Below are 18,242 nucleotides of genomic sequence, written 5' to 3'. Positions count from 1 at the left end.
ATGAGGTTTGGAATACACGTGGGCTGTCCGACGTGGACGAGGGGAGAGAGAGCTTTGTTGCGGCCTTTATTGCGCAGCTGGCATTGTCATCGACATGTCGAGCGGGGCGGGGACCACGTGGTCCCCGCCTTCGCAGAATTCTCTCTCTCTCTATTTTTTTTTTTCTTTCAGTTTTTATTTTTCTTTTCTTTTTAAAGCATTTTGTGGGCATTATTTTTCGGAGGCACTGTGATGGAAACAAGACGGTGATCCACAGCGAGTGGCTTTTTAAGGGAACTGACTCCCACGTGCCTGCGCTTCGCCTTGCACGTGTCCCCGGCGCCCGTCAGTTACTCGAAGATTCGGGGGATTACCACCGCGCCCCCGTTCCTCCCCCAATATTTACGCGAAACGCCATCCCCCCTTCCTCTTCCCGGGGCCCGCCGTGGGCCCTTTGGTCTTTTGCAGGGAACGTTTCGGGTACGGGTCTACCGAATAGGACCACGTCCTTGGTTGGATACGGTTTCCAGATCTCTGCTGCTCTTGTTAAGTATCCAAAATCTTTTATTATCCTTTCAAGTCGGGGATCGGGTTTGATCTGTTTTCATCTAATCGGGCGAACCGTGGGCAAGCCCCGTCCGGCCGATAAGTGGTCAGGATGCCGTGTGGAAATGGATCCGGGTTTCTGTTCGGGTAATGAACCTGGTGTCCATATCCAGTTAAATATTGAAATTGAGGATGAGTTTTTTTTTTCATTTTTCGTTTTTTGTGAAAAGCTGATCGCATGTGGATTCGTACGCTTGAGGTTGGCCAGGTGGGTTCCCGACCCATATCCAACCTGTGGGTGGGTCCCACTCCAGCCTTCCTGTCCGAGGTAAAATTGGATCCGGGAAACTCGTGGTCTGAACCTGTAGATCCGGATGTAATTGGAATTTTTGAAATGAACCAGATCATTGTGTCGGTATATTTAACTTTTTTACATGTATAGTTCCATTTGTGGTCACTTCAATCAATTAGGATTTATTTTTTCAAAAAAAGAAAATGAAAAATAAAGTAAATAAAATAAAGATATTAAACGGTGGATTATACTCGCCTCATGTGCTCGCTTTGGCCCGTTTATTCAATCGAATTATTCCCCTTTTCAACTTAGATTGGACCGTTGGTTGATTTTTAACTGATATTGTGAAATTTCGTCCGCTCACTCATTCAATAATTCAGTTAAATCAGTCGTAAATTAACGAAAAGCATATATGTAGCTATGTTTGAAAGCCAATTATAGCCTCAAATTTGAGATATTATGTGAATCGATTTCTCTCAACTATAGATCCATAGTTTTGTAATATAACGTGGATCTCAAATCTTTAGCAATAAACCAATGCATTTGATTAAAATGGGCCAACGTTCAAGGCAATCAAAGGCATTTCCTATTTTTCCTTGCTTTCAGGGTTTAGAATCGTTTTGAGCCTTAAATAAAAAAAAACACTGCTGATAAAAAATAAAAGAACTTCTTGTTCCTTCACAAAAGAAAAGAGAGATTTCTAGTTTTCATATTTTCCGGATAAGGCGTAGAGTTGTTTAAGCAATTTCAAGTAATTTTGTTGTCCTTGGACCGGATCCTGTTCAAGATTAATTTTCAAACTCAGACCCGACCCGATTTTTACGGGTTCGGACTTTGAGGCGCAGGCAGCAGCGAGGAACCGAAGCCAGAGACAAAAATTAAATGAGGCGCACGTGGGAAGGAAGTACCGTGCCGGGGCAGGGGCAGGGGCGCACGTGCTGACCAGCCAATGGAAAGCCTCCTGCCGGGGCAGCCCGAAGGAAGGCATACCCGGCCCCTGCGGGTCCCACCGTCCCCCGGGGCCCACCGGTGGTCCACGTGAGCGTGGGGCCCGCTGAGGTGGTGGACGTGGGGCCCGCTTCGCTGGATGGGGGCCGCTGTGCCTGTCATGGCTCGTACGCTGAGTCGCGTGACGTCTCGTGAAGATCGCGACGTCTCTCCACCCCCTCGGCTCTGGCGCTGTGGGCCCTCCTGACGACCTCCTCCGAGTCAAAATTTTTAAAAAAAGATTTTTTTTTTTTAATTTTAAAAATTATTTGGATACAAGAAAATATCTTGGACGGCAACTTTTTCTTTAAAAATAGTTTTATCTCACGAATCAAACGGGGATGCAGGCAGGCCGCGCTCCTTTAAAATTTCGGTCTCCCTTATTCTAGAAGGTACCAATGTTTGTTTGTTTACTTTTTTTTAGATGATTTTAAGAGCTCAAAAAATTGGATTTGATGGAATTCAGTTCAGGTGAAAAAACCCAAAATTTCTCAAATCTGTATTCCAAGGTGGGGTTGGATGCTTTACAATTTTGATTCAAGAATGAAAATTCTAGGATCATAATTTCTCCTCAAACCAAAATAGAATCAAAATTTCATGTTTCATTTTTCAATTTTTAGAAACGAAATAACATGTTTGTTTAATAATTTTAATTTCTTAAAAAATGAGCATAAAAATTCCATGATTTGATATATAGAATGCCTCCTGACTGTTCATATTCCTAAAAATTAATTTTACAATTCTTAACATAATTAGTTTGTCACTCAATTCTATGTGTGTTTATTTTATATTTTTCTTATCCTTGTATTTCTCCCTCATTTTACTTGAGTATTGAGTACTTACCACCACTGTCTCGGTGAATGGAATATTAGCGAGGAAAGGAAGTTTGATGACCTTTCAAATCCCTTTACCTTCGGGGTCCTTTATTGCATTGGGACTTGGGTGGCCAGTAGGCCGCCTTCAACTTGACAAAACACCCCCACTTTTTGAAGTGGTAAGAAGTAGCATATACAAAAATCAAAGCGAGAACACGCTATATATATCATATCTTGACCGGATGTGTTGCGCCCCTTGAGGAAGTTGCGTCCTCATTATCACTTCCAACATCATTACCTTCATCTTTCCTTCTAAGTTCTACCTCCTCGCAACATTGATTCGCTAAACAAAGCTAATCCTTGAACAAACATGGGTACATCAGGTTCGACCCCATGCATGTTCGAGTGCCCAAAACGACAAAAATACCCTTAAAAAACAAAAAAAGAGCTCCAAAGCGGGGGCAAACTGGGAAAATGAAAAGTTGTTTTCCCATTTTGACATGATCTTCTGAGGGGTTGCTAGGGGTTCAAACAAACGCCGTGTTTGTTTTCAGAGAGATTGATTCGAATCGTACACCGGCCTCACACCCTATTGATTGTTGAAAATTCGACTCTTTCTTTGCTGCTGTTGAATTATTCAAAGCTTTTCCCTTGAATGGTGACGGTGATGTTGAGAGGTCCTTTGTGTGTTTCTGCTTGTAATTGTAATATGGTGAGTGGCAGGTCTTTCAGCCTATCTACATTGAACCAAGCTTGAATGTGTTGTACATGGCAGCAATAGACTATAAATGATGAAATATTTATGTGGGGCTTCCCCTATTCTCAAAGAGGTCACTGACCCTAGGCTGCTCCTTTGTTTAGGGCCCTTAGATCAGCTCTTTAATAGTTCAGAAGAAAATTTATGAAGAAATTCAAAAAAAAAAAAAAAAATCGAGATTTTTGAGCTACCCAATACTACCATATATCATGTCATAGAAAAGGGCAGTCTCGCTAGGCATATGGGACCAAATACGACACCGTGTTTGTTCGAGGGGAAGTTGGCACCCAGTCGGATTCTCTTAGGCGTCAAATTTGGACTCTCCTTAGACTAGATATATGGGCCGAGCTAGCTAGCTAGCCCTTTCAGTTCGAGGTTTTACGTTAGCTAGATTTTCTGTATGCATGTTCTCTTATAACCAGTGGCTGAGCCACGTATAGGTTGGTGTGGGCAATTGCCTACACTAGGTTCTCAATTTTATTTCATATTTATGTAAGATGGTTTAATATTTACTTTGATACATATGTAAGTGTTCCTTCAAGTATGAAAACCTGCGAATCAATGCCCTTTAAAAAAAAAATTCTCACTCCACCACTACTTAAAACCCAAAACTTCTTCTTTCTTTTTCTTTAAATAGTGTTTGTTTCAAAGTCGTGATGCAAATTGGTGTTTTCCCTTTTCTCGTTTGGTGAGATGAGACTCTAAAACAGGTTTTTTTTTTAATTCAACTCTGTCTAAAATAATTGCTGTAAGTTTGAACTCTTGACCTCCTTCAACTTAATAGTCTTTAACATCTTTTTTTTTTTTTTTTTTTTACTTTCACCTTGAAACCAATTTTGTATCTATTTTTGGCATACCAAAGTTAGTTGGTAAGAAGTAGATTTATCGATACTTTAACCTAGTTTTTGAGCTAGGCAAACTTAACCAGCCTCTTCTGTTGGCAGCCACAAGCAGCAACAGTTTTTTTTTTCTTTGTCTCTTGAAGTGTTGCATTTAACTAAAACTATATATTGTCAATGTTTTCCTACGTCTAGGCTGCGCAGGTGATACCGTACGCCAACTCTGCTATCTAATGTGTTGGTGATGATTTTTACTGATACTCTTTTTAACCATTACTGACGCTCATTTTATTTTCACCGACATTTTGTGGCCGTCAATAATGCTTAGCTTTTTTTGTAGTGTATAGCATTTTGGTGTTTCATAAAACTACTTCAATCTTTGCAACAAATTAACTCCTTAAATACTATGTTAGTGTTGTTATTGTTAAGCACCCACTTCAGGGGCGTTTGATTGCCCTTAAAGTAAACTTCTTAAGATTTGAAAATAATGGATTTAAGATGAGACCCTCTCCTCCTCGATCTTAAATCTAATATTTTCTTAATGCAAAAATGTAAAACAAGGATTGCAATTGCAGATTAAGATCTATGGTTAGGAGAAAAAAAAAATCTTTTAAAAAACGAAAATACCCATAATACAATCGATTACCTGGGGGAGCTCCACCGTTAGTGGAGCTACATGCAAAAAGGTCTGAGGTTGAATCATTTTCTTTTATTTGAGTTCTTGGAGAATAGAAGATAAGTGTTGGGTCACCAATGCCTCCCAGTACGCTTGGTGTTCGTAAGCAGCATGCACTATATAGTAATGTTTCCATGGAGCTAGTAGCCTTTTTTAAGTTTGGTAAGAAGAGAAATAGAATTCTAATGCCAAGGGGCCTATGAACCTTTCATTGTTCTCCTCCATCCTATATTGAACGCCGAAAGCACCAATAAATTATACATATGGACGGCTTGTGATATGAAGGACAAAAGTTTTTATTCGCGGTCAAGCCGGTCATGATATATCAAAATGGAATATTTATGCATACTCTATTTAAAACACAATTTACATCGGCGCCAATTTATCTAATTGTCAAATCAAGTTACATATGGCAATTTACATTTATTTAGAAACGTTATGGTTATTCAATCAAATCTGCTATCCAATGTTATTGGATGGTTAAAAATTAAAATTAGTCATGAAACATTAACAACCGTTTATGGTGCAGCCATAGTTTACGATGCTTTTAGTAAGGGCCTATGCTTTCAGTAGCAGATTTTGAACTTTTTAGTCACGATCCAACAACATCTGGACATATATATGTATATATATACATATATATGCGCATATTAAATTTGGTGGATATTACAAAAATTAAAGTATGTCATTGAAAGGACTGCACATGATTGTTTAAAGGCTTGTAAACTGTTACTGTACCGTAAACTATTGTACACCATAAATGGTTGTTCATGTTTATATAATCACGGCTGCTTTTCAACAATGGATTTTTCGTTTTTAGTCGTCGAGATGCATTGAACATGATAGTCGTCTATCTTGTGTATTTCAAAAAGAAGAGATGAAGGTCGTTTCTAGCGTGAACCACAGAGCAGAGGGTTTGTGTGTCAGCGAGACAGGAACAGCCTGTAGGTGGAATTCGAGATCTCAGCCAATTACACTGTGAAAATGCAGGAATCTTTCATGAATTCAGTGGCCATATCGATCGATCGACGGCGTTTAACCCCTTCGACGATGATCGCCTTTCGTACTTAATCTGCTAGATCATCCTGTCTATGGTGTATGGTGGGCAGCCTCTCCTATCTCTCTCGTGATCATCTTCGTACTTTGCTAGATAATCCTGTCTGCGCCTCTGTGGTATCTGGTGGGGAGCCTCTCCCCTCTCTCTCTTTTCTCTGGCAATCCCACTGGCCGGAATGGGCTGTCATGTTGGAGAAGGGCGTACGTCTCTACTTTGTACTCCATGAATGCAGCTCAGAGCATCCTTTTCATCACTGTCGGTCGCCTCACACAGAGCTACAGCCTGCCTCCCTGCCTGCCCATCTGCAGCAATGGAATTCCCCCCACAGATCGACGCTGTTGGGTTAGATTCTCCGCCTGGTAAGAAGCCTAGAAACCAGTGACGTTTCAAATTACAGAGCCAACGCGGTGGATGGCCTCAGTGAGCCAACGGCGCCGACGATGCATGGGAGGTCACCATTTATTCCGTTCATCAACTATGCAACCCAGGAGTTGGTTCTCTCGTACAAGAACGACCTCCATGAATGACCTGAAACAGAGGCAGCTAGAAACTGAGGCTGGGCTGAGAGTGATGAACTGTGGGCAATAGAAGGCGACGTGGTGCTGCTGTGTGTACAATCTGTCACGGGATAACTAGTTGCACATATAAGATGCAACAGGTTGAGCCTGTGGCATGCACACTTTTATGCACAAAGCCAACGCTAGATTTCGTTGTATTATGCAGAGAGATATGTTCATATTGGAGACAATAAATCCTTATGACCGGTTCAGTCTGCCTGTGCAGTTTATGGATAAAGACAGTCCAGGCCATCAACGTCGAACAGCGGAGTTCATGATCAGTCACAATGGCAAACCACAATAGAAAGAAGAATCAAAGTTCTTCTCAAGCCTTCCTCTTGGTGAAGAAAGAGAAGAATACTAGAAGTGCTAAGAGAATCAGTTTAGGTAAATTGATTCACAGTAATGATATTTTTCTTAGAACCGATTGCCGTGGGCAGACAGGGTCAAAGATGAAAGATTCAAGGACTGCTCACCCTGAACCAAGTAAGCTCCAGTCACCCAATTGCCTTTTTATTCAATAATATGAACTACAAAGTTTGCCAGTGTACTGCTGATAGTACAGCAAAAAGTAAATATCCACTCGCTAACCATTTCACCCTGTTAAGGAGAAGCATCAAGTGATTCGAAATCTCTCCATCTCCGCTGTAAACCAATTAATATAACTTCCATCCAACTTTTGTTTGTCATGGTGCAAAAATTTACAGGCACAACCCACTGCAGCGCTACCCAAATAAATAAAACCATCGTGTCTTTAATCTCAGAGTTCACCTCTTTTTCTTTTGATCGCCTTGTCCAGCGGATAGAAGGTTCACTCTACTTTTCCTTTCTGCAGTGTTCACGTAGCCTGTGACAAGAAGGAACGAGGTGTTTCACATCCTGCATGCGAGTACTATTCCTCTGTATTCTTCTGTAACAATCATGTAGTTCTTTGTGCAATCGGACAAGACCATGTTTCTGATTATTGGGCTGCTGGTTGGTGCAGTTCTTAGTGTTAACTGTATCTTAGTTCTTGGATTCTTGGGTTGCAGAAGGAACAAATGATCAATTATATGTGCAGAAACATATATTTCCCACGTTGGTTGTAAGGAATTAGAGGAAAAAGACATTGAGCGGAGGCCCAAATGATAAAAAAATCCAGGTACTTGCCTAGGTGGGTCAGTTGCAGAGATCAGTGCAATCTCACGGCTTAGTTATCAACAAAGGATCTCCCTAAACCTGGCTTTCAGGACAAAGAAGAGCAAATCCTCTAACCTTTCCAAAGAAATATTTGTGACGGCTATAATCTGTGGATGGTGACTGCCAAGAAAAACAAAGATGTTGGCATTGATCTTTGCCAGAATCAGAGATCTGCTCCGTTCTCAATGAATTCAAGAACTTTAATGCAATATCGATTCTTCAGGAAACACTGATTCACTCATTGATATAATCCGTTCAGAAAGAAAAATCCCATCATGATTGAGCAACAAGATCTTATAAGCACATGTATCCAAGATTACTTTATTGAAGCGTCAAATTGGGGATTCGAAGAAGAAAGGTTGTGTGAGAGAGAGATTTCGACATAGAGCATCTGCATTTTGACATGTGGGGCTGCTTAGAGTGGACAATAAAATATACAAAAAAGAGCTCGATCCATCCGTGCTGCATAAGCAGGAGCAAGGCACTATTGATGCAAACAGGTCACGGGCTCACCAGTACGGTACCTCCGTATTTGCTGGGACCACACCTTGTGATGGCAACCCTTCAATTATGAACCGTCCGATCTCGACAACTCCTTGTCGATGTCGATCGCATTGAATAAAATGCATTCCATATGTCCGTGTTTTTGCATCATGTCCTGATCGGTCCCCGCTGTCCGGAACATTGCTACACCCCCACAACATTAACATCTATAATCTTTTTCATATATATATATATATATATATATATATATAAAGAGAGAGAGAGAGAGAGAAGGTGAATGCTCAATTAAAGGTATTCAAAATGGACCATTCAATTTTAAGTTAGCAGGAGGAGTATTTAATTCTATTAATTGAGAGTGAAAGACCTCAACTATATACATAATGCACACAATATGAGAACAACTAAATGTATTCAAAATGAGTCATCTACTTTTTAGATAAGTAAAATAAATATTTCATCCTACTAGTTGAAAGTTGAAAGTCTAAACCCTCGTCCTTTTTCTTTTTCTCTAAAATTCTCATGCCTCAAAGTCATGTCATTTGTTTCAACTTTCATATCGTTCTCTTCTTTTGGAGTACATGAAGTTGGTATCACGAACGTTAAAAGGGAGACTAGCTAGCTAGCTTAATATGGCTAAAATGATGTACAATTTACCAATGATATTATTCCTAGGCAAGCAATTGGATTTAGGACAAGAAACTGAATTATTTGGATACCTTTTTAAAATGCTGCTTATGACGAAAAATATTGTTGTACTTGTAAAATAACTTTTTAAAGTGCTTGGATGACGTCAAAATTGAGCAGAAAATCCAAATTTAACACAACTTTTTTTCAAAAAAGGAGTGAATATATAACCTTCATCCTTATCTCACTCCAAGGGTTATCCATAAAAATTTTGGTGTGTTACGAAAACAGAAAAAAACAGTTTTTAAAAAATTATTAAAAACTTAATTTTCACTAAACCTAACTTTCATTACTTTAAGCTTTGGAAAGTGTCATCAAATGCCTCTAAAAATTCAATGTCAGAATGGGATTCAAGTCGATTTCCCAAAAAAAAAAAAAAAAAAAAAAAACAAAACAAAAGGAAAGAAGAAAAACATCCGCTGGTTGCATGTCAATTTCGGAATCCAGCATTTCACACATCAAAGAGACTTCATTTTTGTTGAAATCTCTCTATGTTTGTATAGTCATTATATTAAGCTGTCATCATCATCTTTAGGGAATAAAAGCTTCAGGTCTGAATTGGATTGGATGGAAATGTGATGATCATCATCGACATGGGGATTACCGATTATCATCATCATTATCCTAAAAAATAAAATCAGGTCAGGTTACAAGTGGGATCGATGGTGAGGGACCGCCATATAGGAGTGAGAGCTTAAAGAGACTCGTTAAGGTTTGGCTCGTGAACGAGTTCGAGCCGAGTCATTTTCTTAACGAGTTGAGCTCGAGTTTATGAGTCGACTTGTTCACATAATCGAGTCGAGTTTGAGTTCATTGAACTCGAACTGTTAAAGTTCGACTTGGCTCGAAAATAACATGTAGTGATTTTTTAAATATGCGACTTGTTTTTAAAATTAAAAAATCAGTATATTGACGTTAATTAATTATGTAAGTTTTTACAAAAGTTCCTTCAAATTTGTCTAGCTTTAATCGAGTCAAGGTTGATTTATGGTAAAGTAATAGTCCATATATTCAAACAAGTTTGTCGAGTCTTAAATTAAAGCTCAACTCAATACATAACTGTCAAGTTGAGCTCCAGCTGCTTTTGTCAAGCTATTCTCGAACTCGAGGTTTCATTAGTTGAGCCGAGCTGGAGCTAACTGAACTCGGCTCTCGGCTAGTGTCCACCCCTCATGGGCAAAGGATCAGATGGCAGAACTCAGTAGATCATGGTGGATGAGAATGCCAAAATAATGCATTGTACGTCTCATGCACACATCAGGTGCTCAACAGAAAGCTCATTTATGGCGATGCACTAACCATACCCCATGCACTTACCTCGCAGACAAGTACAACCATGTGCATTCTCTCTCTCTCTCTCTCTCTCTCTCTCTCTCTCTCTCTCTATATATATATATATATATATATATATATATATATATATATATATATATATATATATATATATATATATATATATATATATATATATATGCTCTTATAAGGAAATACTACTCTCTCCTTTGTTTACTCGCTTGATGGAATTCATAATCATGAACAGTGTCCCAATCTAAGTGTGCGTGTAACACTTAGACACTGACTTCTTCTGTGCATCAGCTTTTTACCAGACGGGACCATGATAGTACCTGCAAATTTTTTTTTTTTTTTTTTTTTTTTGAATGATCATGCGAGTTAGTACCTGACTTTAATTTCTGCCTGCCCCGGTGGCTGCCTGCTTAGCAGCTTGGCGAGATCTCTGGCTCTGCCACCATTGCTGCTGAAAGGCATGCCAGGTAGCAGTCAATCATAGAGCAAGAACAAGCAAAAAAGTTTTCACAATTACTCGCTTAAGCCAAATCTAGTTCATGGACACAGTGTACCCGACTTGGACTGGTTCTTCTGAACCAGTTACTCAGCAAATCAAATTCTGATCATCATAGTGACTAAATGGGCAGCCACAAAACACGGCCACAGTCTGTGTTAGGAACGATTACTGTAAGAAACAAGACGAAGAAGGAGAAGAAGACACAAAGATTTTACGGTCCACAGCTTTCTTTTTACTATTTAAAAAAAGAAAGATCGAGAGTACAAGAAAAAGAACCTTTCCCTCTTAAACATTAAGATTATGGCAAATGCAAAATTACATACAAGCTATTACAAATTTTTCACCTCTGTGACTCCTGTCCTCCATGCAATCAACATGAGCTGGGATCTGTATTAACGCAACTTTACTTTTTCTAGGCAAAGAAGCTAAGGTGCGCTCAGCCCAAACTAATTTGAAACTAAGACGCATCTGTAACAGTTACGGCTTCTAATCAGTATGATCTTTCATGAGCATAGCATGAAGGAGATGCGCCGGAAATCCGTACAAATAGATGGAGTGTGACTGACTTTTTTTCATTGGAAATTCGATTGAAATTCCGCAAAGAAAATGAAATTGAATATGCCATCAAAGTCTTTCGAGATTGTCTTGCTTGTTCTGCTGGCGATTTTGTTGTACTCCAAGGCGTCATCGGCGGCTTACTCCATCGGATGCTCCCCAAGTAATTACAGGCTTGATGGGGATGACGAACAGGTTAGGGGAAGTTGGGATGCGTTGGTGACAGAAGAAGATTATGGGTATACAGATCCAACACCCATATCGGATCCTGGAGTAGAGCCTGGTCCAATACCACATCCGGATCCACTGTCCTCCTCCTATGTTGGTCACTCCATTTCAACTCCAAATGAATATGGTAACTGATGATTTCCCCAGCATCAACCACGCTCTATGCTGTAGTTCTGTCTCTCCTCCACATAAGTTGAATACCCACGTTCCTTACCTGTCTGGTTCTGTTCCTGCTTCCAATAGTGCAACTCGGATCAGCAATGGTGATCGAGTTCGGGTACTTTTAATTTAAGGCGCTTAATCAGTTGCTAAATAGAAGGAAACCAGTTATCTTTGTGGCTGAATGCAGAGGGTAGAAATTGTTTTCTCTAATGAATGCTAATTTATGCAGCTTGTGAATATTGTGAATTTTTCTTTTCTTCATGAAGATGCAAGTGATAAAATAACAAAAGAGGAGACTTAGTTGAGATGCTAATATGTTCGTCTCTCTTAGTTTGTTTCTTGACATATCGATACATGGGGAACACTCGAGTCACATCTCAGCCGAAAAATAAGGATTGAGCATCAAAGCCTGTCAGTGTCTTTCTGTTTTAGTTTCCATTGGCCAGGTGGGAAGAGCGCCTCCATCATCAGCTCCATGTGGATCAGACTGCAGTAAGCCTGAATGGCAAGAAAACCAGAAAAGAAAGGTTCCCATATGCACCACCAAATACAATTGTTGCAACTTTTCTGCAAAGAAAGTCCCTTTGGAATTTGATTTCACGACTTATCAACATGCCATGTATACAAGCTGATGCCTGTAAACGAGAAGACAGAGGGAGTTGAGTATGCTGGCCTAGATATCCGCACCTTCTCAGAAAATTTAGTAGGAAAACCTTTTTCGAAGAAGAATTGGTCTTTTTGAACCAACTTCCATGCTTGTGCAACTGGTGATTATTCTGAGTTGTTCAACGGCGAGTGGGGGTACATTATTGAGAACATTTTCTTCTGCTACTATATTTTATTGTTGATGGGAAATCAAATTGTCAATTTATCTGTCCCAGTATTTGAAAATCTGGTTAAGTTACCTCATCGACAAATTATTTCTTCCAAGTAGTATGACATCTATGATCCTTGTTAAAGATGTCAAACTTGCATGTTTTCTTGTGTTGGTCCAACTTAAGTGCTTAGTCCAAGTCTGGCTGCATAACCTTGGTTATTAAGTTCCTGTTGTTCTGTGGCTGTTTATTATTCTAATGAACCCTCCGTTGGCGGAATAGAACCAACGGTACTAAGAAGCATATTTGCAAATGAGAAGGTTAAAACAAAATGTAGGTAATTCGTAATGTATATTTATTTATACAGCTACCATCCTAACAGACATCAACGTGCCGCTTCCGAATCATTAGGGATCAAGTGGATCATCTAGAAAGCTACTTTAGAGTTAAGAAAATCCAATTATGTTGTCCAATGTCATTTACCAATAAGCTTGGGATGTGAAGGCTTCTGATGTAATGCTTACTAATTTATCAGTGAGTGACATAGAAGACTACCAGCAAAGCCAAAAAAAAACGGAGAAAAAAATTGTGCTGAATTAGGCATCATCAGAAGCATACTTTTGTCTCTACGAGAACAAACCTTTTGTGATCTCCTTTGCATTGGAAAAAGTGCACCCAACTTGGATATTACGGCAAAAGATGTACCGCTTGCCTTGGTGATGTTTACAGGTTGGCAGCTCTTCTAAAGGAGCAGACATTTTGTATGTAGATGATCTTCATAAGAGACATATACGAGTTAGGGCATCCGTTCCATGTTAGCAAGAACGAAACTGACCTACCGAACCCCAATTCTAATCAATAAGACATACTACATAAAGAGCATTAACATGGCCACCAAATAAGGTTTCTAAAGTGACAAACATATGAAACAAAAGAACATTGAAACGAGCATATATGTAAGGTTCAGAACCGATAATGAGGACACCGACCGGGGATGACATCGGTAAACCCAAAGGGCATAGTGTAACCAGGAGGCACGAGATACAGTGCATCTCTTATTTGATTTTCCGTGGACGCTATTCTCCATTCACATGGGCACCTCTCTCTCTCTCTCTCTCGTAACTCATGTCTGTCACCGGGATTTTCAACGAGGATGAGAAAACAACCTTCATGGGGAAAGCCTGAAGTTCTGCATGAAATATAAAAAAGATTTGGAAATGCAACAAGAATCGAGTCAACCAGAAACTTTCTGTATTATAGAGTTAGACTATAAATCAAATTTCTACATCCAAAACAAGATCCACCAGGGTGATTTAGACCACTCCTTCGCCACAAGGCTAGGCCAATAATAACAGGTGAAAAGCACGAAACCAGCAAAGCACATTCAACAACTTCAAGCGCTTGCTCACATGAGACGAATGGCACTAGGACCGGAAAGAGCAGCAACGCGTTGGGCAAGCTTTGCTTCTCCCTTGTATATGCCCTTGAATTCCTTCTTTGCTCTCCGTGCTTCTCGTCGTTCTTCTTTCACAGCAGCCTGCATTTGAGCACAATCTCATCAGGGACATAATCGAGCAGTACTTCAGCCTCAGTTGATTCATTTTAAATCCACTAAAATGGTTTTGTTTCCAGATAAGATGAAAAGTTCTCTAAGAAGCATAAAAAGATTTTATATATATATATATATATATATCCACATATAGAAAATGTTGCTATCCTTGGCCTTTAAGACAATCCTAGCATTTCTTGTGCCACAGGTGCAATAAATAGGTTAGTGATCTTTCAAACTTTTACCTTTCTTTCCTTCTTTTCCTCTTTGGTCTCAACCCGTTGACTTCTTCCCTTCTTGTCATTTATCGCCACAACTGCCTCTGCCTTTGCCTTGTCAGAGGTCGTGGTGCTTCCTCTCTTGAAAGGCAAGAAATCCACAGGGATCATATTCTTTCCACGAAGAGAAATCAGAGGCCTGCTTGATTGCAAACCCCTAGAAGCACGCTCAACACCTCTCCTGGGAGCTTCTGGCTCCCCAATTCTTCCAGGATGGTTGTCAAGATTTGAGTATGTAGAAATGATCGTCTCACAGTCCCACTTTTCAGATTCATCACTGCTGCTCTCCTCAACAAAGACAGTCTCAGTGTTTTCTATGCTTTCATTGGCGTACATCTCAGCATATTCTGCACACTTCTTCTTCACATCAGCTGCAGGATCAAGTTCTAAATCTTGGTCAAGTGCTAAATCCTGAGGCTCAGAACTCCTAGGGGCTTCATACTTGTTCAGAATGTCCAAGTCATCCATTACATGATCCTTAAGAGCCTGATTAAGCTTAGCTGCAAGCAAATCACCATCTCCTGCAGCGTCAATATCATATTCCTCGGAATCATCGGTATCACTGCCATATTCCCTCAGAGCTAGCTGCAAGCAGAATGGTAGCATTACAGCGAAAAGCAGTTACTTCTTAAACCCCAACGAACAAAAGAATATCTTCGGTACTGTAAAATCCATATAAAAATGCTCAAGAATGAAAAACCTCTCCAGCATGTTCATGCACTTTCACGGACATGATAAGATATTATAAGGAACATGTTAATGAGTAAAAAAAAAAAAAAATTGGACTAATTCATTTCGATTAACTAATGCCTTTCCATGGACCAGACAAATATGAGACACTTGAATGAGAAGCACTTGTCTTGTACTCCGAAGTATGTTCTTCGCATGCGCAAAAAAATTATTCACCATTGCTCCTTCACATGACAAAAAAACTTATGCAGAGACCATACTCTTGTTTTCAGAAAACCTTGCAGTCTTCAGTAGCATGCATTATTAAGATATGCCATAAAGGAACTGGCCTTGGAACTTCTGGACACGGTGTGTGTACAGAAACAACCTCAGATGTAGCAAACACGAATTGCTGTATCTAAAAGAAAGATTTGAAGGCCAATAAGTTACCAGGTCAAATTGCTCGTCAATAAGCCGACGAACTCTGGGCTTCTCAACCGCTGAAAGACTAGAAGTGGCAGAAGTGGCCCTCGTCTCGTCTCGCATGGAAGAAGCATAACTGGGGTTTGCACTCAAAGCGACCTTCTTGTCTTCAGTTACTTGTTTTTCGCCTTCTTCGGGCTGATTGGCCAGCAACACAAAATCTTCCTCAAGTTCCTCCCCACTTGATTCAAATCGCGAAATGTCGTCATCATCGAGAAGAGCAGCTATATCAGGATCAACAGCTTTCTGAACTTTCACGCTGTGTGTTTTCGAAGCCACAGTGTATAGAGAATCAATATGTGCACTCTCTGGTTGCATGGGCAATTTGGACGCATCATATGCCTAACAACAACAAAAATTAACAAGAAACAGCAAAAAGTCAGCCTACATAAAGAACTGCAATTAATGACTTCTGCAGTGCTCGTAGAGTACAGAAATTCATGTGATTGCCGATCAAATTGACCATTAAAGTAGCATGTCTCCCTTCACACCAAAATAAGAAAGAAAAGCATGAAAGAAAAGCATGAAAAAATGACTGCAAAATACTGAACCTTCCAAATTGAAATAAACAAACGATTAAGCTGATGTCTTACGCAAGATTTCTTAAGAAAAAATTGCACTGCACAGATAATTGCAACTAAATAGCACTAACAATATAGCGAAATAATGATTAGTCACGAATATTTAAGACAGAACACCGAAAGAGACCACAACTTATGATAGAGAGGGATAAAAGAAAATGAAAACGACTCCAGTGAAATAAATTGGTTCCATAAATAAAACAAAGGATGGTTCTACGGATTCTTCGCATTGACCTTCACGTCGCTCGGCAGCCTATCAAGCCTCGCCTTCGAATTGGGGAAGAACGCCGAGCCGCCCCCAGCGTGCCTGATTTCCTTCAAGTGGACGAGGTAATTATACCCATCGTCGGGAAACCCTAGCTCCAGGATCTCCTTCCTCACTTCCTCCTGTAAGACTCCCGTTTTACCCGACGGTCGCAATCCTGCACCGGATTGCCGAGATTCCCCAGCAGAATTCCCCAATTCCCCTCCGACGTCAACCTCGTCTTCGTCATCATCCGCGTCGGCGAAAATTGAATCGTCCGCGGGTTCGAGGTCCGGATTGGGCTCACCGTCATCGTCTGCATCCAGGAGAGAACGGGAGGGGAGAGGGTTGCGGTCGACCCTGACGAAGACGCGCTCGGCGGCGGCTCCTTCGCAGACGCCGGCACTGGGGTCGGAGGAGTCCCGGAAGAGGAGGCGGTACGTCGCAGAGCTCTTCTTGTCGATGAACTTCTTCTTCTTCCCCATACTCAACCTCAATAACAAAAACCCTGAACCCTAGCTACGGCCCTCCATCGTTTAAAAGCCCTCAAATGCACAGGGTCTAGTTTCATTCGGGTGCTCGCTATTTTTGTATGCGGTTAAATTGGACGCGTCTGCGTCCGATAACATCTTTTAAAAACAGTAGGGGCAATTTTTCATTTTGAGCTTATCAGAAAAATAAAAATATAATTTAGTGATAAAATGCAACACTGCAAAAATAGCTAGATTAAATTTTTGCTTTTAAAGCTAAAAAAATTCCCGATGATCAATCTTGTATTATTATTATTATTACAAATTGAATGGTGAATCTAGTTGTACTTATTCATAAGTGTTGTCCGATTCATCATTATCATGATGAATAATTAAAAAAAGATAATAAAAATTTTATCATTTAATATTAGTTTCTTTTTATTTTTCCATCATAATAAATTGGATAACCCTTGTAAATAAGTTTTATATATATATATATATATATATATATATATATATATATATTACGAATAGGTCTGGACAAAGCTAGTCCCTTTAAATATCATATTTAAAGTATTTACTTCAACATAACATTACCAATATGATCTTAAGGATAGGTTGATGTGAAATATATATTAAGTTCATCATTTTTTAGCATTGAATAATGTTTTCAAAATAAGCAAAATTGAATGAATCTCGCATAATCAACGTTCCGATAATAGAAAAATCAATGTTATTCATAAAAACAACTTGATTCGTATCAAAATAGTTGTTATAAATGTATTAGGATGTTTATATGCTATTTAAAATAACCTTTTAACAAACAATTAAAGGGCCTGGTTCTTATAACTGACTTAAGTGTTTGGTTATATATATATATTTTCTTATGGGTTTGAAAAGAAAATCACACCACGACAATTGTTTGATTACAATCTTTAGGAATAAAATATAATATCTTTTGTGATAGCTTTTAATGACACAAAGTAAACCAACCAGCCGCATAGGTAGTCCTAAATTTCGGTGACCATAAATAGTTATTAAAACTACTATAAATAATCCATATACGATAAGTTTGTAGCAATGCTAATAATGTTGTTTCTCTAGTGTCAATTTTTTGCATGTTAATCATCCGACATGGTTAAAACATCCAGCAAAATTGGCTAAAAGTAATTGCCTAGAAGTTATACTTTGTAGAAGTTACATGTTTTAAAAGAAGATCATCAATTTATTTAGTTAGCTCGCGAGATATGGTTTAGACATCAGATTTTCATAAAAATATTCTTGAATTTTCCAAACTCACGAGACCTGAAAAAGAAAGTGAAAGGGAGCAGCACTTCTTAGTGTTTGATTCAAGTCATAGCCAAACGGAGACTTTAAATTACTAAGTTAAAAGGAAAGTGAATCCAATTTAACAGATCATGTCTGGACCAGAATTTCATTATTTCAGACGTGAAATATTCGGATGCAAACGGGATCAAATATTATATTTGCAGCTTTAGCTCACACACGTTCTTGGTTTAAACGTAGATCAT

The 18,242-nt window shown here is 39.4% G+C and overlaps 1 protein-coding gene across 1 annotated transcript; it reads right to left on the bottom strand.

Moving 5' to 3' along the window:
- Positions 1–13,665: 13,665 nt before the first annotated feature.
- Positions 13,666–16,805, bottom strand: LOC116261380 (uncharacterized). Its single transcript, XM_031640113.2, has 4 exons — positions 16,231–16,805; positions 15,383–15,757; positions 14,231–14,848; positions 13,666–13,973 (listed from the first exon to the last, which is right to left on the bottom strand). Exons 1-4 carry the CDS (start codon positions 16,723–16,725, stop codon positions 13,842–13,844), a joined length of 1,620 nt encoding a protein of 539 aa, XP_031495973.1. The 5' UTR covers positions 16,726–16,805; the 3' UTR covers positions 13,666–13,841.
- Positions 16,806–18,242: the final 1,437 nt, after the last annotated feature.

The sequence above is a fragment of the Nymphaea colorata genome, chromosome 9 (assembly GCF_008831285.2).
Source record: "Nymphaea colorata isolate Beijing-Zhang1983 chromosome 9, ASM883128v2, whole genome shotgun sequence".
Classification (NCBI taxonomy): Eukaryota; Viridiplantae; Streptophyta; class Magnoliopsida; order Nymphaeales; family Nymphaeaceae; genus Nymphaea; species Nymphaea colorata.
This window is presented reverse-complemented; position numbering and strand designations above follow the sequence as displayed.

Bases quoted from the DNA above. Each gene is read 5' to 3' on its own strand.
- LOC116261380 (XM_031640113.2), bottom strand. From the start codon at position 16,725: ATGGGGAAGAAGAAGAAGTTCATCGACAAGAAGAGCTCTGCGACGTAC. The intron at 14,849-15,382 runs GTAACTTATTGG...TTCTGCTTGCAG, and splicing joins TTGACGAGCAATTTGACCTG to CTAGCTCTGAGGGAATATGG. The intron at 13,974-14,230 runs GTAAAAGTTTGA...GCTCAAATGCAG, and splicing joins AGGAAAAGAAGGAAAGAAAG to GCTGCTGTGAAAGAAGAACG.